This window comes from Narcine bancroftii, chromosome 4, assembly GCF_036971445.1.
Source record: "Narcine bancroftii isolate sNarBan1 chromosome 4, sNarBan1.hap1, whole genome shotgun sequence".
Taxonomy (NCBI): Eukaryota; Metazoa; Chordata; class Chondrichthyes; order Torpediniformes; family Narcinidae; genus Narcine; species Narcine bancroftii.
The window spans coordinates 255,014,235-255,037,416 of NC_091472.1; the positions used below are offsets into that span (position 1 = coordinate 255,014,235).

At 42.9% G+C, this 23,182-nt stretch overlaps 1 protein-coding gene across 4 annotated transcripts in view; it reads left to right on the top strand.

The window, feature by feature from the left end:
• Positions 1 to 23,182, top strand: part of adcy5 (adenylate cyclase 5) — a 390,458-nt gene that overhangs the window by 339,037 nt on the left and 28,239 nt on the right. For 2 of the 4 annotated variants that reach the window (XM_069934774.1, XM_069934775.1), the window contains exons 13-14: positions 19,758 to 19,874; positions 20,548 to 20,727. In XM_069934774.1, coding sequence (XP_069790875.1) covers positions 19,758 to 19,874; positions 20,548 to 20,727 — 297 coding nt within the window. The remainder of the gene's footprint in view (positions 1 to 19,757; positions 19,875 to 20,547; positions 20,728 to 23,182) is intronic. The other 2 variants (XM_069934776.1, XM_069934777.1) reach the window with 1 other exon arrangement.

A 23,182-nucleotide genomic window follows, 5' to 3' on the forward strand; every position in this document is an offset into this window, starting at 1 on the left:
ACAAAATTGAATAGGCTGGGCTTGTTTCTGGAGTAAAGAAAGCTGAAGGGTGACTTTATAAAGAGATATGGATTATGAGAGGCATACATAGGTTAAATAGTCAGAATCTTTATCCCACGAGGGCATAGGTTTAAGAAGGGTGGTGATTTAAAGGGCACGTTTTTCTCACAGAGAGTGTTATATGTCTGGAACACTAGTGTTTTTCAGACAGCAATGTTGAAAAAAAATCTGTGATAAATTAACATAATTACTCACCTTGTGGTCATTTACACTGCACCCCTTAAGTTCCTGTGTGCATTAGTCCTGATGGTTTTATGTGGAGCAACGTGACCTGAGTCATCAGCTGGACGTCAAATTCATGAGGTGAGTTTTGCGGTGTGGTTTAGGTTATAAGCTTCCCCCCAAAAAGTAGTAGTGGTCCTGCAGGATAAATTGTGGTGCAGGAATTGACTAAAAATTCCTGCACTTTCCTTTTTACATTGCCCATGTAATGGCAAATTTTGTTGATTGTGCTATTACATGCCTTCAATCTAAAAACCCTATCTGACCGAGGAGGTAGTAGAATCAGATACAATCACTATGTTTTAAGAAGCTTTTAAAAAGATACTGTAAATGTTAATCTCAATGGAGTTCCAACCTAAAGGATTGACTGACCGCTTCTCTCCATGGGTGCTGCCTGGTCTGTTGAGTTTCTCATTGTCTTCTTTTAGACAGGCACTTGGATTAGGCAAGGCATAGATGCGGGAGCTTGGTTCAAATTATCCATTGTCCCTTTGCCTCCACAAATGCTGTTCGACCTGCTGAGTTCCTCCAGTAGATAAGATTTTTGCAATAGATTCCAGCATCTGCAGTCTCTCGTGTATGCAGGCATTTAGCACCTCTTTCTGTAGAGTTCGCAAAATCTACAATCTACCAAATTTACAATGCGTGCCTGAAGATTTCCGCATCTGGCTCTGATCAGAGGATTTTTTTTAAATGCATTGAGTTAGAAGCATAGAACACTACAGCACAGAAACAGGCCCTCTCGCAGATGTAGTCTGTCCCACTGACCTGCACCCTGACCTTTTCTCTCCATACCCCTCTTATCTTTTTTTTTTAAATTTTTTATTTTTCACACCATAAATCACATTAGCCATGATATACACTATTTCTTTTTCACACATATACAGTGACTTTTTCTCCCCCCCCCCCTTTCCTCCCAAACCACCCCCCCTCTCATCCATTTTAGGTATACAATCTAGGTTGCATTAAGCCAGTCAGACAATGTTGTCATTCAACAAAATTACACCAGAAATTCTACTGAGTCCATTCTTTTCTTTCCTTCTCCTTCCATCAACTTAGGTAATGTTTGTCCCCGGTAGGTTTTCGCTATTGTATTTAATGTAAGGCTCCTATACTTGTTTGAATATTTCAATATTATTTCTTAACCTATATGTTATTTTTTCTAATGGAATACATTTATTCATTTAAATTTAGTAGTTTCTTCCTTTTAATTTGGTTATGTATTCCATTAATATTTAAAGACATATAGTTCAGCGTAGCCCTTTTATATTTTGTTTATCTTCTCTTTCCGTTTTTCCATCATTACCTTTCCTCCTTTTCCATTTCTGTTTTCTTATTTTCAACTCTTTATAAGACAACATTCCTACAACATCCAACATTTTCCTTATTCTCCTATTTCTATCTTATTTATCCCCAATCTCCCCTTCACCTCCTGAGTTGTCCTTTATCCCTTGTCGGACAACCACATCTCCCCTCTCCATTTGGATTTGCGAATCCACTCGCAAGCGTCAACTGATTTTGCAGTGACCGCTATTTCCCCCCACCCTGCCTCCCCCAGAAAAGATTTCACTTTTCATATGTCACAAAGGTCACTCTTTTAATTCCCTCCTTATTCTCTCTATTCCATTACCTTCCCTTATTAATTCTTGTCTATACTATCTATATTTTCCTCTAAGTACAGATACATTCATGTATGCTCATTGTCTCTATTCACTCTTATACCTCTTCACCCGCATACATATCAATCGTGATCATTTTTACTCTCATTACCCGTCTTCATCCCTCAGTCTATTTTTGTCTTTACCCACATACATATCAATCGTGATCATTTTAACTCTCATTATCCGTCTTCCTCCCTCAGTCTATTTTTGTAATTGTTCTGCAAATTTTCATGCTTCTTCTGGATCCGAGAATAGTCTGTTTTGTTGTCCTGGAATAAATATTTTCAATACCGCTGGATGCTTTAGTATAAATTTATACCCTTTCTTCTTCTCTTCTTTAGGAGTTCAAAACTTATATCTGGATAAATGAAGATTTTTTGCCCTTTATACTCCAGTGGTTTGTTGCCCTCTCTTACTTTTTCCATTGTCTTCTCCAGTACCTTTTCTCTTGTAGTATATCTTAGGAATTTTACTACAATAGATCTTGGTTTTTGTTGTGGTTGTGGTTTAGAGGCCAATACTCTATGTGCCCTTTCTATTTCCATTTCTTGCTGTAGTTCTGGACATCCTAGGGTCTTAGGGATCCACTCTTTTATAAACTCCCTCATATTCTTGCCTTCTTCATCTTCCTTAAGGCCCACTATCTTTATGTTATTTCTTCTGTTATGGTTTTCCATTGTATCTATTTTTTGAGCTAGTAGTTCTTGTGTCTCTTTAGTTTTTTTATTAGATTTCTCCAATTCATACCCCTCTTATCCATGTACCTATCCAATTTTCCTTAAATATCAAAATCGAACCCACATTCACCACTTCAGCTGACAGCTCATTCCAAACTCCCATCACTCTCTCCATGGTTCCCCCTAATGTTCCCCCTAGACATTTATTTCACCTTTTACCCAGGTCGTCTAGTTCTTCTCACCTTTTTTTTCCCAGGGTAGTAATGGTCAATACCAGAGGACATCTGTTCAAGGTGAGTGGAGGGGTTTGTTTTTTAAACATACAGCATGGTAACAAGGCCATTTCGGCCCACGTGCCCGTGCCACCCACTTGCACCCAATTAATGAGGAAAAGCCTACTTGCATTTATCTATGCTCCCAATAAATTTGTAAACTTCTGTCAAATCTCTCCTCACTCTCCAACACTCCAAACCTGTTTAACCTTTCCCTGAAACTCATTTCTTCAAGTCCCAGCAACATCCTTGTAAATCTTTTCTGACAATGGTCATCCTTGTGACCTGATCCATGATGTTCACCAAGGTGGTCTGGGTTAGTTCCAGGTCACAAGTTCACAATACAGCAAGCTGATACACCAAGTTCCAGGAAGGGAGAAAGAATGAGAAGCACTGGGTAGCAATACTTCAAGGTGAAGTGGGGAAGGGTTGTATTGTAGTATTTGCGCTACGCAAGCATGAAAAAGAATGACACGCACACCAAAGCTTTGAAGTCAAGACTGGTTTATTGCACTGGCTATTGTGTTTATATGGGCCCCAGGCATTGGTGTCAGGGCCCCATGTCATTAGAGTGCCAGCCTGGGATTGGTCAGCGTTCCTGCTCCAGTTCCCCGTCTTCCTGCCATGCGAGGAGTCACCTGAGATGACAGCTGGTGTCAACCCCAGCTTTCATTCGTTGGCCATTTTGTGGGCTGGTTCACATCTCCGTGTACGGGACGCTACACGACCCCACTCCAGAACTGACAATTAGGGCATTGTCCGTTGACTTAAGCGGTCTGCCCTTGCGTCACAGGAGAAGAATGGAGACCGTCTGGTTGCAGTCCAGATATGCCAGTTTCAGGCGGTCGACGGTAAAAATCTCCTCTTTACCGCTGATGTCGAGGACAAAAGTGGAGTCGTTGTCCCTGATGACCCTGTCGGGCCCCTCGTAGGATCATCGTAGGGGCGGCCGGTATGCGTACCTTCGCTTAAACACATACTGACAAAATCCTTAGATCCCTGGGGATGTTATGTTTGGATTGGTCATGTAGTGGGGTTGTTGTGAGATCAGGGACCCCAGTTGTCGCCGCATGTTCTCAAGGGCGGCCGCAGGTTCTTCCAGCCATTTGTCGGGGGCCAGGAGCTCCCCCGGGAATGATTAAGGGTGCACCGTAGACCATCTCCGCCGCTGGGGCGTTGAAGTCCTTCTTCGGAGTAGTGCGAATCCCCAGGAGGACACAAGGCAGTTTGTCCACCCAGTTGGGACCCTTGAGCCAGGCCATCAAAGCTACCTTCAGGTGCCTGTGAAACCACTCTACTAACCCATTGGCCTGAGGGTGATACACCATGGTGTGATGGAGCTGTGTCCCCAGGAAGTTAACCAGCACTGCCCAGAGGTAAATTGTTACCCCCCCCACCCTCGTTTGAGGTTAGGTGCTTTAGGACACTGAATCTGGACAACCATGTGTTGATGAAACCTGGCGCAGGTTTCTGTGGTGGTATCAGCCAGCGAGACCGTTTCAGGCCACCTCATGGCGTGGTCAACCATAGTCAAGAGGTATCTCACTGCATGGGAAACTGATAACAGTCCCACTATGTCAATATGTATGTCGCTAAACTTGTGCCGCGCTGGTTTAAAGATCTGTGTGTTGTGCCTTTGTGTGAGTCTGCACTTTGGAGGATTGGCAGTTTGTGCAGGTTTTGACCAACTTGCTGAACTGCTTACGGAGACCGTGCCAGATAAACCTGCCAGCCACCATCTTGACCATGGCTCAGATTGTGGGATGCACCAGGTTGTGGATGGCATTGAGATGGCCGGTGTCACCCCCAGGTCTGCGTGGTCGCCATGTTCATCAGCCATTTTGCGAGTTGGTCTGTTGTCTCCTTGCGTGGGCCGCTACAATATATACAGGTGTATATATAGATGGAGATATTTATATCAAACATACAATATAAAATAAATATTTTGGAATAATTTAGTTTCATTTATAAGAGACCCATGGGGTTACTGGATACTATTCATCAATCTCACACCCTGTGGGAAGAAGCTATTTCCCAGCCTGGCACTCTTGATTTTGATGCTCCTATACCTCCTTCCTTATGGTAGTGGATCAAAGATACTGTGTGTTGGATGGTAGGGTCCTCAATACTTCTTTGAGCCCTATTTAAGCAACACACCCAATGTCATCGATAGAGAAAAGGGAGACCCAGTTATCTTCTCAGTTTCGATGATCCTCTGTACGGTTTACTCAGGTAGAGTGTTCCTGAGAAATAGTTTGTAAACCGAAAATTCATAAATCAAAGACCCATTGACTACTATTGGAAGCAATTTTCTTAAAAGCAAAAACCGATTATAAACCCATTATAATTTCTTTGTAAAAGCAAACATGGGTTTCTTAGTATAAACACATTTTCGTTATTTGAGTATTCGTAAACCAGGGTTTACCTGTATTGAGTTCTGGTCGGATGCTTTGCAGCTATCATATCGCACAATGACGCAGCCAAAATAGGACACTCTCAAATTTAGATAATTTATTTTATTTTAATTTAGATAGATATTTTACGCGTAGGATAGTGGGTGCATGAAACAATTTGCCAGAGGAGGCAGGTACTATTTCAGGAATCATTTTGATGGATACATGGATGGGTTTAGAGGTTTATATTGCCAAGCGCAGGAAGCCGGGGCTTGTGTGGGTGAGACATTTGGTCAGTGTCGGCAAGTAGGGCCTGTTCCCATGATGCTATGACCTTGATTCTGTAACTGTACCGACATGTACACTATACAGTTTTAGTAAAAGGACATGAAAATTACAAGCTATAGGCTATTCAGGCCTGCGTGGGCTAATTGACCTCCCTCTTTTTTCTCTCAGTGGCATTTTCCTGCACTGACTGGATCTCTTGATTCTTTCTTCTTTCTTTGGCTTGGCTTCGCGGACGAAGATTTATGAGGGGGTAAATGTCCACGTCAGCTGCAGGCTCGTTTGTGGCTGACAAGTCCAGTGTCTGTTGTTAAACAGGAAAGTCTGCAGATGCTGAGGATTTAGTGCATTACATAAAAGTGCTGGAGAGACTCAGCAGGTTACTCAGTATCTTTAGTATCCAGTAAACATAATGCTTGAGAAACTCAGCATGTCAAACAGCATTCTTTATATAGCAAGCATAAAAACATATAGCCAACATTTCGGGCTTTATCTATATATCCGTTTACCCTTTAATTCCTCTGGATGCTGTGAGACATGCTGAGTTTCTCCAACATTTCTGTGTATTGCAACCACCAACTTCTGTCTTGAATACACTCAGTGACTAAGCCTCCAATGCCCTTTTGATTAAGGAATTCCAAAATTCACTGCTCCTCAGTGTGAAGAAACTGCTGCTCATCTCTCCCTTGAATGATTAACCTTTTAGTTGGAGACAGTGACCTCTGATTCCTGGTGAAATGTCCCAGGAGGGTTTTGCATTTTCAATAAGATCTCATATTTCTAAACTCTACAGGGCACAGGGTAGTCGTTGCCCTGGAGATAGGGAAGAACTTTCTGATGGATATCAATTCAGAATTTTTAAATTTAGACATACAGCATGGTAACAGGCCCTTTTGGCCCACAAGCCCATGACCCCCCAAATACACCTTTTTGAAGGGTGGGAGAGAAACTGGAGCACCCAGAGGAAACCCACACAGACAGGGGGAGAACATGCAAACTCCTTACAGACAGCGCCAGATTCAAACCCGGGTCATTGGTGCTGTAATAGCGTTACACTAACCACTACGCTAATTATACTGACGGGCTTGCTTTGAAAGCAATGTATAAAAGGTTCACTTGAAGCCAGGATCAGTTACCTACTGACTACAACAGAAGGATGCCATTCAATGCTTTAGACCCATTCCAGCTCCTGGCAGAGCTGCCCTATCAGTTCCACTCCCATCTCCTTTTCGTTTTCCCTTTTTACATGTTCCCTCTTACGAGCCCATCATCTCCCCTTCCATTACTTGCTATCTCTGTGATGTTGACGGAAGCTGGAGCACCCAAATGCAAGCCCACAGGGTCAAGGGAGGATACGCAAATTCACCGCCACAGACCCAAGGTCAGGATTCAACCTGGGATACTGGGGTTGGGAGGTTAACTTTTTGATTAGTGGAACAAATGTGATGGTCAATATAATCCATTCCTTGTACGCTTTGGGAATGGAAAAACTCAGCAGGTCAAACAATATCCTTTATATAGAAAAGATAAAAATACATAATTGACATTTCAGGCTTGAGCCCTTCATTAAGGTAATACTTTGATAAAGGGCTCAAGCTGTTATGTATTATGTCCAAATTCTTATTAAATGTTAAAAGTGAGTCCGCATTCAGCACTATTCGATAGTTAGGGGGACAGATAAGAGGTTCTGTTGGAGAGATGGAGAATCCTGGATGGCCTGTTGCCTCCCTAGTTTCGGGGTCCGAGATATCTTGGATTGAGTTCTTGGTAATCTCAGGTGGGAGGGTGAGGAGCCAGATGTCGTGGTCCAAGTAGGGACCAATGACGTGGGTAGGTAAGAAGGATGAGGAGATCCTGCAAAGAGAGTTTAGGGAGTTAGGTGCAAAGTTGAAGGACAGGACCTCCAGGGTTGCGATCTCAGGAGTGTGAGTGAGGCTAGAAATAGGAAGCTAATGCAGCTAAATACATGGCTGAAGAGATGGTACAGGTGGGATGGCTTCATGTTTCTGGACAATTGGGCCCTGTTTCAGGGAAGATGGGACAGGATGGTTTGCACCTGAACTGGAGGGGGACTAACCTTGTGGGTAGGTTTGCTAGTGCTGCTCTGGGAGGTTTAAACTAGATTGGCAGCGGGATGGGGACCAGAGTGTTAGAGCAGATAGTGAGGTGGAGGAGGATAAAGGTCAAGCGAGGACTGCAGGTCTAGACAGAAACCAAAGGTTTGTACATGATAGAAATGTTCTCAGTTGCATTTATTTCAATACAAGGAGAATTGTTGGAAATTCCAACAAGTTTAGGGTGTGCATTGACATGTGGGATTATGACATTATTGCTATTAGTGAGACTTGTTTGGAGGACCGGCATCTCAATGTTCCGGGGTTTTGTTGTTTTAGACGTGATAGAGGGAGAAGGATGAAAGGGGGAGATGTGACACTGCTAGTCAGGGAAAATATCACAGCTGTACTTAGACAGGACAGCCCACAGGGCTCGTCTACAGAGGCCATATGGATGGAGCTGAGGAACAGGAAAGGTGTGACCACATTGATAGGGTTGTATTATAGGCCACCCAATAGTCAGAGAGAATTGGAGGAGCACATCTGTAGAGAGATAGCAGACCGATTAAAAAAAAACAGAAATTTGTGATAGTGGGAGATTTTAACTTGACACATATTGACTGGGACTCCCATATTGTAAAAGGGCTGGATGGCTTGGAGTTTGTCAAATATGTTTAGGAAAGGTTTCTAAATCAATATTTAGAGGTACCAACAAGAACGGATGCTATATTTAATCTCCCATTAGAAAACCAGACCACTCATGTGTGGGCGAACATTTTGGGTCCAGTGACCATAATGTCATTAGTTTCAAGTTAATTATGGATAAGGATAGGTCTGGTCCTCAAGCTGAGATTCTAAATTGGAGAAAGGCCAATTGTGTGGAAATAAGAAAGGATCTAGGAAGAGTGGATTGAGATAAGTTGTTTTCTGGCAAGGATGTGTTCAGTAATTGGAAGGCCTACAAAGGCAAAATTTTGAGAGTGCAGAATTTGCATGTTCCTGTCAGAATTAAAGGCAATGTTATGAGGCATAGGGAACTTTGGTTTTCAAGGTAAAACTCTGGTAAAGAGGAAGAGAAAGGTGTAGAGGAGGTATAGGCGACAAGGAGCAAATGAAGTACTAGAAAAGTATAGAAAATGTAAGAAAATACTTTAAGAAATCAGGAAAGCAAAAAGAAGGCATGAGGTTGCTTTGGCAGATAACGTGAAGGTAAATCTGATTCTACAAGTATGTTAAAGGGTAAAAATTAGTCCTCTAGATGATCAGAGTGGTCATCTATAGCCCCTTTTCAACTGGCATCTCAGTTAATTGGCTGTGCAGTGCCCCGGGATCATAACCCCTTTGTACTGTTTCCATTGGGCCACTTCACTGGGACACTAATTGCTTTTCCACCAAACACACGCGTCTCCAGGGATTGGAGTGTTCTACCTTCAACTGTAAACGGGTAACTTTCTGCTGTCCCTTTCCCATTGGTTTTATTAGTACGCCGGCATTAGCAAATGCCAGGCATATGAATAGGGGTAGAGACGGTTAATCCCTAATGTGAAATGACATCATTTGACACCAGCATTCAGATTCAGACAAATGTTCCTTTTCCACTGGACCCTGTCCCAGTAAATTTCCAGTTAACTCCTGGGACAGGGTGCCAGTCGAAAAGTGGTTTGTGTGTGGAGCCTAATGAGATGGGGGGAGCGATCTTAAACAGTTTTTTGCATCAGTATTTACTCATGAAACTGGCAAAGTGTACAAGGAAGGAAAGGAAACAAGCAGCAGTGGCATGGAACATATAGAGATTAAAGAGGAGGAGGCGTTTGCTGCCTTACAGCGAATAAAGGTAGATAAATCCTCCAGGCCTGACATGATATTCCCTTGGACCTTGATGTAGATGAGTGAAGAAATTGCAGGGGCCATGGAAGAAATATTTAAAATGTCCTTAGCCACAGTTGAGGTGCCGGAGGATTGGAGGGTAGCTTGTGTTATTCTGTTCTTTAAAAAAGTTCCAAAAGTAAACCAGAAAATTTCAGAAAGTTGCCTAGAATGTAGATGAAGGAATTTCTGTGGAGTAAGATATAGTTGATGTAAAATATTATATTGTACCATTCTATACTGGACTTTAATTGTGTTAGTCATACTATCTTGAAAAACTTCTAACCAAGTTCCTCTTGAATATTTATTTTTAAATCTTTCTCCTGTCTTTGCCTTGACTTGTGAACTCTTGATTTATACATTCCTTTTTGAAAAATTTAAAGATTGAAATAAATGTTTTAATATTTATATCTATGATTAATTGTTCCAAATAATTTTGTTCATGTAATATCAAATCTGGACCTAAATTTTCTCTTAAATATGCCTTTAATTGATAATAAGAGAATATTGTATTGTTTTGTATTCCATGCTTAATTTTCCCACTCAAAGAGTGGTGGGAGTTTGGAACGAGCCATCTTCTGACGTGGTAAATGCAAGCGCACTCTTTTTAAGAATAAATTGGATAGATACATTAATGGGAGAGGTCTGGAGGGTGATGGAATGGGTGCAGATCAGTGGGACTAGAGAAATGTTTTGGCACAAACTAGAAGGGCCAAATGGCTTGTTTTCTGTTCTGTAGTTTTCTATGGTCCAGCTGACAGCTCATTCCACATTCCCACCACTCTCTGTGTGAAGAAGTTCCCCCTCATGTTCACCCTAAACTTTTCCCCTTTCACCCTTAACCAGTGTCCTCTGGTATGTATCTCACCTACCCACAGTGGAAAAAGCCTACCTACATTTACTCTGTCTATACCCTTCATAATTTAAAATACCTCAATCAAATACCCCCTCATTCTTCTGCACTCCAGGGATTGTTTAATTTTTCCTTATAACTCAGTTCCTGAAGTCTGGCCAACAATCCAGCCTTTTCAATAGGTTTCAATGAGATTCCATCTCATCCTTCTCACTCAAAGACCCAGAGCCTTCAAATGCTCCTCGTACATTAACCCTCTCGTCTTCTAGGATCATTACTGTAAACCTCCTATAGACCCTCTCCAACACCAGCACGTTCTTCCTTAGATATAAAAATGGACACTAAGTTCCATGAGTAGACTAGTTTGATCAAACTCACTCGACAAGTGTTGTGATACTGATATCTCCAGGATGCTTGGGGGGTACTGAGTTATTGAGAATGTCCCAGCTTGCGATTGGTTGATTCTTGGATTCCACCCCCCCCCCCCCCCCAGGAACTGGGAACTGGGGTGATTGAGCAGGAAGGTAGTTTAATATCAAATATCAACCAAGTAAAAAGAACAGAGCATGGTCAAATGGAACATGGCCTAATCCTGTTCTTATTCCCACATTCCAACAATCAAGCCAAACTCTGTTTTAAAATCAAACTTTGAAGGCCAAACAACATATGTGGAAAGGTTAGCAGCAGGTTGAAGACCTTAATCAGGCAAAGGGCCTTTGACCTGAAACTCCCTCTACAGATGCTGCCTGACCTGCTGAGTGTTTTAAGGATTTGCTGTTTTTATTTCAGATTTCCAACATCTACAGATTTTTGATTTTCATTTCCCATTGAAGTCACTGCAACTTTTTAACTAATGCTAATCTGCTTTCCAGACGAATTTCCACTAACTTCTTTTACCTTTTCATCAAAGGTTTTAGACTTTTGATCACATATTGACAAGTTTTAACAAAGGTTATTCGACCTAAACATTAACTCCACCCCCCCTTTCACGTTCTCCCACTCTCTCCCCTTTCTATTTCTCTTTCCTTTTCACTCTCTCTCTCCCCTTTCTCTTTATCTCTTTCTCTCTTCCCTCTCTCACCCCTTTTCTCTCTCTTTCCCACATTTCCCACTTTCTCTATCTCTTTCTCTCTCCCCCTCATTCACCTCCTTTCTTTTTACCCCCTTTCTCTGTCTCTCCCTCTCTCTACGCTTTATTTCTCTCTTTCCCCCTCTCTCCCCTCCCCTTTCTCTATCTATCCTCCCTCTCCCCTTTCTCTCTCTCGCTTTCTATCTGTATATCTCTCTCTATCTATCTCCCTCTCCCCTTTCTCTCTCTCGCTTTCTATCTGTATATCTCTCTCTATCTATCTCCCTCTCCCCTTTCTTTCACTCTCCTTCCATAGATGCTGCCTGACCTGCTGATAATTCCTGTTTTTGTTTCAGATTTCCAGCATCTGCAGTTATTTTATTAATTTCTTACACCTGTTTTGCCTGGGCCTGCATAATTTTCTCAGCACTGGACATCAATATTACTTCATAAGCCGCTACAAAGAGGGGGGGGTGGGGGGGTGGCTTGGGTGGAGGGAGGGGGGGGAGAAAAAGTCACTGTATATGTGTGAAAAAGAAAAAGTGTATATCATGGCTAATGTGATTTATGGTGTGAAAAATAAAAAAAATTAAAAACAATAAGCCGCTACAAAGAGATTAACATATTCAATAGAGTCCACTCCGCTGTGAAATTTATTCCACAAACTGTTCCCTTCTCAATTAAGTTCTTGCCTCCTCACATTATGGTTTAAGTTAAGAGCTGCCAATTTCTTTCTTCCTTTGAGAAAAGCTTCACTCCTGCAGTGAATTACATTAGTGCCGGGTCATTTCAGACAATTCCTCGTCTCCTGCACATTATGCTTCTCAGTAGCTTTCACAATCACAGTTGTCACAGTTGGATCCTCGACTTTCTCAATGCCTCCTCAGAGTTGTACAGAGCGCTCCTAAATTACACTAATTAATGACTCATAAACATTAGGGGGAGCGGAAAGGATTAAGGAAGTTGCTGGTGATTTTGTTTCATTTCACAAAACAAAAATGGGAATAGAGAGAGAGAGGATAACTTCTTTCAACTATGCAACCTCTTGATCCATTCAGTTAGGGTAACTCTTTACCTTTTGTCGAGAAGTAATATGGTTGTAGGAGTTACAATCCAGTGCTATTTATCTGCAAGAGTTAAACCAACCTCAAGGCATAAGTTCAACCCTACCCTGCCAGACGTTCACATATTCTGGACTTGATGAGGATTACAAAGCAGGGAGAGGCTGTTGACGCCACAATGTTCATTCTGTAGCAATAGTGTCCGTAATGATATAGAACATAAAACATAGAACATTACAGTACAAAACAGGACCTTCGACCCTCGATGTTGTGCCGACCCATACATTCTTTAAAAAAATAGACTAAACCCCCCTACTCCATAACCCTTTATTTTTCTTCCATCCATGTGCCTGTCTAGGAGTCTCTTAAATGCCCCTCATGTTTCAGCCTCCTGGCAGGGCATTCCAGGCACCCACAACTCTCTGTGTAAAAAACTTACCCTAATGTGTCACCAAAACTTTCCACCCTTCACTTTGTACAGATGTCCCCTGGTGTTTGCTATTCCTGCGCTGAGAAACCGGTGCTGGGTGTCCACCCTATCTATGCCTCACATAATCTTACAGGCTTCAATTAAATCTCCTCTCATCCTTCTATGCTCCAAAGAGAAAAGTCCCAGCTCTGCTAGCCTTGCCTCATAAGGCTTATTTTCCAATCCAGGCAACATCCTGTAAAGCTCCTCTGTACCATCTTCACAGCTTCCACATCCTTCCTATAATGAGGTGACCAGAATTGAACAAGTGTGGTTTCAACAGAGATTTTTAGAGTTGCAACATGACCACTCGACACTCGAACTCAATCCCCTGATTAATGAAGCTCAGAATCCCATAGGGTTTCTTAACTCTCCTATCAATCTGCTCGACAACCTCAAAGGATGTATGGATTTAGACGCCAAAGTCCCTCTGTTCATCCTCAAGTAACTGACCATTAACCCTATACTCAGCCTTCTGGAATGTCCTTCCAAAATGCATCACCTCACACTTATCTGGATTGAACTCCATCTGCTGTGTACTTCTATACCTCTATCATAGAGGTATAGAGGTACACAGCATGGCAAAAGGCCTTTCAGCCCAACTCATTCATGCCAGCAAAGTTGTCCACCTAAGCTGATTTTATTTGCCTGTATATGGACAATATGCCTTTCCTATCTATGTGTCTGTCCAAATGCCTTTGAAATATTATGATTTTACCTCTTCCTCTGGTAGCTCGTTCCACATACTCAACACCCTCTGTGTTGCAAAGGTCCCCTTTCATTCTATCCCCTCTTACCTTAAATTTATAGAACACAACAGCAAAGAAACAGGGCCTTCAGCCCATCTGGTCTGTGCCAAGCTATTATTCTGATCGACCCATTGACCTGCACCCAGACCATATTCCTCCATACCCCTCCCATCCACGTATCTGTCCAAATTTGTCTTAAATGTCAAAATTGAGCCTGCGTTCACTTCAGCTGGCAGCTCATTCCACATTCCCAACACTCTTTCCATGAAGAAATAACACCTAATGTTCCATTTAAACACCTCACCTTTCAACTTAATCCCATGTCCTCAGGTTTGTATCTCGCCTCACCTCGGTGGAAAAAGCATACTTGCATTTACTCTTTTGAAACCTCTCATAATTTTGTAAACCTCTATCAAATCTCCTCTCATTCTCTGACGCTCCATGGAACAAAGTGCTAACCTGTTTAACATTTTTCTGTAACTCAGTTCCTCATATCCCGGCAACATCCTTGTAAATCTCTCTATACTCTTTCACATAGTGTTGATAATTTTCCAGTTGGAAGACCAAAACTGCACACACCACTCAAAATTTAAAGTAAAAGGGAGAGAGGTGTGTGTGTGGAAAAAAACTGACACCATTCACAGTATCTGTGTTCCCTTTATTTGCGAGACCTGTTTCTCATAGACGCACGTGTACACTCCATTCTGTCATTCTCTCCTAAATATGCCTCTAGCTCAGCCATTCTCAACCTTTTTTTTGGCTATGGCCCCCTTGGGATTCTGCTCAAAGTTTATGGGACCCCTTCCCTGTGAAGTGGTCAAGTTTAGTTGGTTTCTTCTGTACTTCTCTCTTACTGATTACATATAAAGTGTTAAAAAATATTATGATTTCAGTCAGTGCTCCCCCCCCTCCCACTGCCTGCTTTAAATGTGCTGTGACCTCCAGGGTGGCCGTATGGCCTGTGTTGAGAATGGCTGCATTGATTCTTCGATAACAATTGAAAACCATGCAGTTCAAAGCCAATTGTGATGGAGCATGAATCACATAAAATAGTTTGCAGATGCTGCAGGAAATTGTGAAGGGAAATGGGATGTTAACCTTCATAGCCAGAAGAATTGAATATAAGAGGAAGGGAGTCATGCTGCAACTGTACAGGGTACTGAAGAGTTTGCACTGCACTATTGCATGCAGTTCTGGCCTCCTTACCCAAGAAGGCCTTTGGAGGCAGTGCAGAGGAGATTTGCCGGATTAATTCCAGAAATGAAGGGGGTTTAACCCATGAGGAGATATTGAGTAGCTTGGGACTATACTCATTATAGTCAGCATAGTGGTTGGTGCTACACCACTCCGGGGCCATTGATGATTTGAATTTGGCGCCGTTTGTAAGGAGTTTGTACATTCTCCCCGTGTCTGCATGGGTTTCCTCCTGGTGCTCCAGTTTCCTCCCACCCTGCCAAACATATGGGGTTGTCGGTTATTTTGGTATTTGGGCGGCACGGGCTTGTGAGCTGGAAGGACCTGTTACCGTGCTGATTGTCTAAATTTAAAAAGATTAAATCAGTGTTCAGAAGGATGAGGGGAGATCTTATAGAGACATTTAAAAAAATGGATAGGATAGATAGAAGCAGGGAAGTTGTTTCCACTGGCAAGTGAGACTAGAGCTCAGGGGCATGGCCTTGATTCACAGAGTAGATTTAAGTCAGATAAGGAGGAATTGTTTCTCTCAAAGAGTAGTGAATCTGCAATTTTCTGCCCAAGGAAGCAGTAGAGGTAGCTTCGTTACACATATCTAAGATACAACTGGATAGATTGTTGAACAATAAAGAAATTATGGGTTCTGGGAACAGGTGGTTAAATAGAACTAAATTCATGGACTGATCAGCCATGATCTCTTTGAATGGTGGAGCCGGCTCAATGGGCCAGATGGCCAACTCCTGCTCCTATTTCATATGTTCTTATGTTAAATAGAAGCTCTTTTTTTCCAAGCAACTCCATGAATAAATTAATTTTTAACAAAACTAACCATTTTGTTTCCATAAAACATAAACACATGGACAGCACAGGAACAGGCCCTCGATGTCTGTGCCGACCATGCTACCAAATTAGACTAATCCCATCTGCCTACACATGGTCTGAATCCCTCCATTTCCTGCCTGTTAATGTATCAGCCTAAACGATTCTTAAATGTCACTATTATATCTGCTTCGACCACCTCTCCTGACAGCCCATCCCAGTTACCTACCGCACTCTGTGGAAAAATAAAACTTTCATCTCCTTAAACTTTTCCCTTCTCACCTTCATCCTGCACTCTAAACAGAGAACATTACAGCACAACACAGGTCCCTACAGCCCACGATGTTGTGCCGACTCAGCAATCTAAACCTTTCTTACCTCGCACCCATAACCCTCTATTTTTCTTGCATTAGAGATGTGCCTGTCTGAGTCTTTTTAATGTACCTATTGTAACAGTCTCCTCCTCCGCCACCCCCAGCAATGCGTTCCAGGCACCCACTACTCTCTGGGTGAAAAACAGATGTCTCCCCTAAACTTTCCTCCCCTCACTTTATTCATATATCCTCTGTTATTTGCTACTCCTGCCCCAGGAAAAAAGGTGACATTTTCATGGTGGTTGTGTGAGAGTGACTCTATCTACCTTATTTGTACCTCACATAATTTTATAAACTCTCTCAGGCCTCGTGACACGAAAACAATCCAAGTTTGCCCAACTGCTTCTTTTAGCTACACCAACCATGCCATGGGGGAGCACAGTTGGCATAGTGGTTAGCCAAAGCCTTTACAGCACCAGCGATTGGGACCGGGGTTCAAATCCCGTGCCTTCTATAAGGGGTTTGTGCGTTCTTCCTTTATCTATGTTGATTTTCCCCGGTGGTGTAGGTTAATAAGGGCAGCATGGACTAGTGGGCCAAAATGGCCTGTTATCGTGCTATATGTCTAAATTTAAATTTTAAATAATTAACAAATACTCTCCAATCCAGCCAACATCCTGTTGAACAACTTCTGCTCTCTCTCTAAAACCTCTACATCCTTCCTGTAATGTGGCAATTAGAACTCAAAGTTCAAGGATCTCATTTATTGTCAGAGTACTTACATGACATCACATATGACACCGAGATCTTTTGTACTTCAAATGTGGCCAAACCAAAGTTTTCATGGCTGCAAGTTGACTTGCGTTGTTTAAGAAAGGATGTGCTGACATTGGAGAGGGTTCAGAGAAGATTCACAAGAATGATTCCTGGAATGAAGGGATTAGCATATGAAGAATGTTTGATGGCTCTTGGACTGTACTCCTTGGAGTAGAGAAGAATAAGGGGGGGGGGGGGTCCTCATAAAAGCATTTCAAAAGTTGAAAGGCCTGGACAGAGTTTTCCATGGTAGAGGAGTCAAGGACAAGAGGGCACAACTTCATGATTGAAGGATGCCATTTAAACAGAGTTGCAGAGCATTTTCTTTAGCCAAAGAATAGTGAACCACTGGAATTTGTTACCACTGGCAGCTGTGGAGGTCAGGTCATTGGGTGTATTTAAGGCAGAGATTAACAGGTATCTGAATAGTTAGTGTATCAAGGGTTACGGGGAGAAGGCTGAGTGGGAGAATTGATCAGCTTGTGATGGAATAGCGGAGCTGGAACATTCCAGCACAATACAGGTCATTTATGCCCACGAGGTTATGCAGACCTATATAAGCTACTTGGTCATTTAAACCTTCCCTACCATGCATCCATAACCCTCTATTTTTCGTCCATTCATGTGCCTGTCTGAGTCTTTTTAATGTCCCTATTGTAACAGTCTCCTCCTCCGCCACCCCCAGCAATGTATTCCAGTCACCCACTACTCTCTGTGTGGAAAACAGATGTCTCCCCTAAACTTTCCTCCCCTCACCTTGTACATATATCCTCTGATATTTGCTACTCCCACCCTAGGAAAAAGGTGCACTCGTATTTGACATTTTCATGGTGGTGGTGTGGAGGTGACTCTATCCACCTTATTTATGCCAAATGTAATTTTATAAACTTCTATCAGGCTTCATGTCAAGAAACCACCTTCATCACCACACTGTGCACATGCTATTACCAGGGAGCGATAGGCATACACCCTGAGGTTCTTCTGTACATCCTTGCTCCTTAGAGTCCTAAGTGTTTCAAAATGAAGGGTCACCCATTTCAGGTGGAATTTAGGAGTATTTCTACCTTGGAGAACAGAGTCACTGAATATATTCAAGGTGGAAGTTGACAGAAGTTTGAACTATCAGGAGATATGGTGCTGGAGAAACTCAGCAGATCACTCAGTATCCATGGAAAGTTAAAGGCTGTCAGCGTGTGGGGCCTGAGCCCTTCTTCAGGAGTGCTGAAATTCTGGAAGATGCCTGAATAAAAAGGTGGGAGAAAGGGGGAGGAACACAAGCTAACAGGTGAATACAGGTGGGAGGGTAGAAGAGATTGAAGCTGTGAGGTGATGGGGAAGAGGGCAAGGGCCTAACAAAGTTATCTCTCTGATAGGGGAAGGGAAGGGGGTGCGGAGCTGGAGGAAGGGAGACAGAGGGATGAGGGAAAGAGGGAGACCAAAGCAAGAAATTAATGGAAATTGGAGATTTCGATCTCAAAGCCATCAAGTTGGAGAGCGCCAAGACAGGGTATCAAGTATTTCTCCTCCAGTTTGCGGGTGGTTTAAACCTGACAGTACATAAGGCCATTGACATACATGACAGTGTGGAAATAGGATGTGGAATTGTTGGATGGCCACTAGGAGGTCCCTGCTGTTGGAGTGGACAGAGCGAAGGTGTTTAACAAAACAATATCCCAGCCTGCGACTAGCCTCCTCAATGTAGAGGAGACCACATTGGGAATATCGAATGCTGCAAATTACCCCAGCGGATTGATGGGCGAAATGTTCCTTCACTTGGAAAAGACGATTTGGGGCCTTGAATGGTGGTGAGGGAGGAGGTGTGGGTGCAGCTGTAGCACTTTTTATGGTCACAGGGGTAGGTACCACGGTGGGGAATGGTGTGAAAGGATGAGTGGATGAGGGAGTTGCAGAGGAAGCAGTCCCTGAGGAAAGTAGAGAGGAGAGGGGAGGGGAAGATGTATCTGGTGGTGGGATCCCATGGTGATTTGAGGATATTATGGAGAATAATATGTTGGATGTGGAGGCTTGTGGAGTGGTAGGTGAGAATGAGTGGAACCCTGTCCTTGTGTTGGTGGTGGGGTGGTGGAAACCAGGGCAAATGTATAGGAAACAGAGGATATGCCAAATGGAAGGTGCAGGTGGAAGGGGTCTGGTTGGGTCTGTTATTAAGAAAGAAGCAGGCAGCTTTGAGACCTGTTTATGGGGGATGGAAGTGTATAGGGACTGGGCACCCATGGTGAGAACGAGGTGGTCAATTCCTGAGAAATGAAAGTTGTTGAAGTGATGGAAGGCATGTGAGGTGTCACGGTTGTAAGTGGGAAGGGACTCGTCCAAGGGGGACAAAATGGAGTTGAGGTAAGATGATGCCAGCTTGATGAGCAAGAGCATTCAAAGACAATGGGTCTACCAAGGCAGTTGAGTTTTTGGATCTTGGGTAGGAGGTCGAATCAGGCAGTGCGAGGTTGAGAAACAATGAGGTTAAAGGCCATGGAAAGGAGATGACCAGAAGCGATGAGGTCAGTGATGGTGTAGGAAGCAGAGGCCTGCTCTTTCATAATGGAGTCCTGTTCAAGGGGTAAGTAACAGAAGATGTCTGAGAGCTGTCATCTGACCATGGCAAGGTAGAGATCTCTGCGCTGTGTGGTGTATGGAGAGAGAGCAGGAAGCTGGTGTGGAGCCTGCGATTGGATCAGCAATGATCTAACTGAATGACAGGGAAGGGTCGTTGGCCTAATGCAGCTCATATTTTTGTTATGTTCCCAACAAAGCGTCACTAAAAGGTTAATAAATCAGTTTCTGCTGTTAAATTAGATCATGAGAGATCTTGCTGGCAGAGGGGAAAATGTTACTTTCATGTAAACAATTAAAATCACCCACAGGAACCAGCTGACCTGACTGATTGCCAATCTTTCTCTCCCCCCAGATCTTCCCTGTCCCACTGCAGCTCCTGTCCAAGAAGATCGTCCAGTCGAAGATGAACAGCACCATTGTTGGGGTCTTCACCATCTCACTGGTCTTTCTGTCGTCCTTTGTCAACATGGTATGTAGAGCTGGCCGCATGTTTGCAGCATGCCTGATTCCCATGGATAAGAGGCACCTCGTTGTCAGATCCATAGAATAAGACATGAGAGCGGAATTAAGCCATTAGGCCCACCGAGTCCCCCCCCCCAACATTCCATTGTGGCTGATTTCTAATCCTCTTCGACCCCATTCTCCTGCTTTCTTCCCATGACTCTTGACTCCCTTCCTGATCAGGAACGTAGCAACCTCTGACTTAAGCCAAGTTTATTGTCATTTGATTGCACAAGAACAACCCGACAAAACTGTTTTCTGGTCCTTAGTGCAAACACACACAGACATACAACCAGACAGAACTCACATACAGACAAAGAATACATATGCAGGACAAGTATTCATATATATATATATATAAATAAATATTGTTTTGTGAATATGAGAGTCTTGGATGGTGATTGGAAGCAGTTCCTTCATCGATGAGGACTGGTCTGTGTCCTCCTGATCTCCCCCTCTTGAAGTCCACAATCAGTTCCTTAGTTTACTAACATGAGTGCATCTCAGCCAATTAAATGTAGGAAGCATTGTACTGTAAGAAAGACGGTAACCAAAGTGAACCGCAGAGCCCACCTCACTGACAAAAGGCAAAGGAGGAAAAACCCAACACCCAACCCCAACCAACCATTTTTCCCCTGCAGCCGTTGCAACCGTGTCTGCCTGACCCGCATCGGACTTGTCAGCCACAAACGAGCCTGCAGCTGACGTGGACTTTTACCCCCTCCATAAATCTTCGTCCGCGAAGCCAAGCCAAAGAAGAAACCAAAATGAGCACAGCAAGATCCCAGAACAATCTGTCAACAACCAAAGTAACGATGGAGGTGATAACTTTTGGCTAGAATGAAAATGTCCTGCTAGTTTGGAGTCCAGAATCCTTTGAATTCTTCATGATAAAGAAAATTAGGCCTTAGTGTGATTCTTCATTCAAGAGATAGCCTGAATTGGGATGATGTTAAAGCATTTTTTCAGTGTTAATTTCATTGGATTTTGGTCAGCGTTTTAGTCTACCCCTCGTTGCTTCAGAAAGCACAGTAGTGGCCCACCTTCTTGAGCCACTGCAGTGGGATATGATCTACCATAATGCCTTTGGGGGAGGGGAACTCCAGGATGTGACAGTGAAGATCTGGTGAAGTATTTCCAAGACAGAGTGGTGTGGAACTTGACAGGAGATCTGCAGATGGCAGTGCTCCAATGCACTCAAATTTTATTTACAATGCGGTAGAAGCCAATTCCAATCATTTAATCCCTGTCACCCAATTACAGACAAATTAATCTGCATCCCTGTACGTTTTGGAGGGTGGTGATGAAACTGGAGCATGGGGAAAATTACGCAGACACAGAGAGAACGTACAAACATCTTACAGACTGCGTGGAATTCAAAGAATATAAAGTGTTGGGGGGGTGGGGTGGGGGAGCCTGGACAGAATGAAGAGTCGGAGACAATTCTTTTGAGAAGAGTAGTACAGAAAGAGAGATCACGTGTATAAAATAAAGGAAAAGAAACAATGATGTGACCAACACTTTTCCACACAGTGTGTGCTGCAAGCTGAAGTGCATTGCCTGCAGATATAATGGAGGTAGATTCTAAAGCGGCCTTCAAGAAGGATCTAATTAAATATACAGCTATGTGCCGCTTAACATCCACGATATGTCTGTGAAATGGGCATTATGAAATGTGGACATTGTGCGAACAGCATATTTCTGTATATACTTAGCAAAACTATATAGGATACTGAACTTATGATAAATTAAACCGTTTAATTTTTTCCCCAATTTTTATACTTCTATGTAAACTCTTTATTAGCCTATATCACACACAATTTAACAAAGAGGATCCTGTTCTCAACTTCCTCATGGTGTTCCACTGGAAGAGTTTCATGTCAAATAACCTCCATTGATGACTGTCATTCGGTAATCCCTGCAGGACCTGGCTGAGGCTTGTCTTGGGGAGTTGTTGACTTCTTCAGGAATATGTCCAGTGTTATTTGCCTAGTTTGCCTTTTCTTTTCTTCATAAATTTCTTTATATGCTGCAAACGCTGTATGAGCATTCCACTCTATCAGCTAACAGGTGAATGCAGGTGGGAGGGTAGAAGAGATTGAAGCTGTGAGGTGATGGGGGAGAGGGCAAGGGCCTAACAAAGTTATCTCTCTGATAGGGGAAGGGAAGGGGGTGTGGAGCTGGAGGAAGGGAGACAGAGGGATGAGGGAAAGAGGGAAACCAAAGCAAGAAATTAATGGAAATTGGAGAGTTCGATCTCAAAGCCATCAAGTTTGAGAGCGCCAAGACAGGGTATCAAGTATTTCTCCTCCAGTTTGCGGGTGGTTTAAACCTGACAGTACATAAGGCCATTGACAGACATGACAGTGTGGAAATGGGATGTGAAATTGTTGAATGAAAAAAATCATTGTTTGGGTCCGTCTCTTCAGCACTCTTCTTCAACAAGCTGCTAAAGTCTGAAAAGAATTTGGCTAACCCCTTAAACAGTGAACCTCTTCTGCACCTGTTCTTCTTCTCCTTCAACAGTTTCCTTTTCCCTGGCCTCTTCTTCAGTTCCAGTTATATCCGCTACATCCCATTTTTGCGTTCTCTGATCGGGATTTATGAACTCCACTATAACCTTGTCGGACCACGGATGTATATGTGGTTGGACATAGCCCAATCAGACATTAAGCTGCACACATCTGTATTATAAAATGTTTATTGTCATACAAATGGGTGGCACTGTTAGTACAATGCTATTAATGTGTCAGTGATCCGGGATCGAATCCGGCGCTGTCTGTAAGGAGTGTACATTCTCTCTGTGTCTGTGTGGGTTTACTCCGGGTACTCTGGTTTCCTCACACCTTCCAAAAACATCTGGGGTTGGTAGGTTAATTGGGTGCAATTGGATAGCACCTATTTCAATTGCCAAAATTTGCTACTACCGTGTTGTAAGAAAAAAATTTTTAAAATTTTTTATTTTGATTATTCCACGTACATAGACACTGAAATTCTTACATACTACAGCCAAACAGATGTTTGTTATAAAAAGCTACAAAAGTAAACATAATTAAACTTAATGAAGAAATAAGTAAGAGAGAGTAAATATTCCAAGTAATCCTCGTGCAAAGAATAGCCAAGCAGTCCTTTGGTGGTGTCAGAGCAATGCATGATAAGAGTAACAAGGGCTCAAGGGTCTAAGAGTTGTTGCAACAAAAATGTTCTGGAATCTAGAGGTGCAGTTCTTCAGGCTTCTGTTGGAAGGGCTAGTGGTTGGAATTGAGCAGTTGCTGT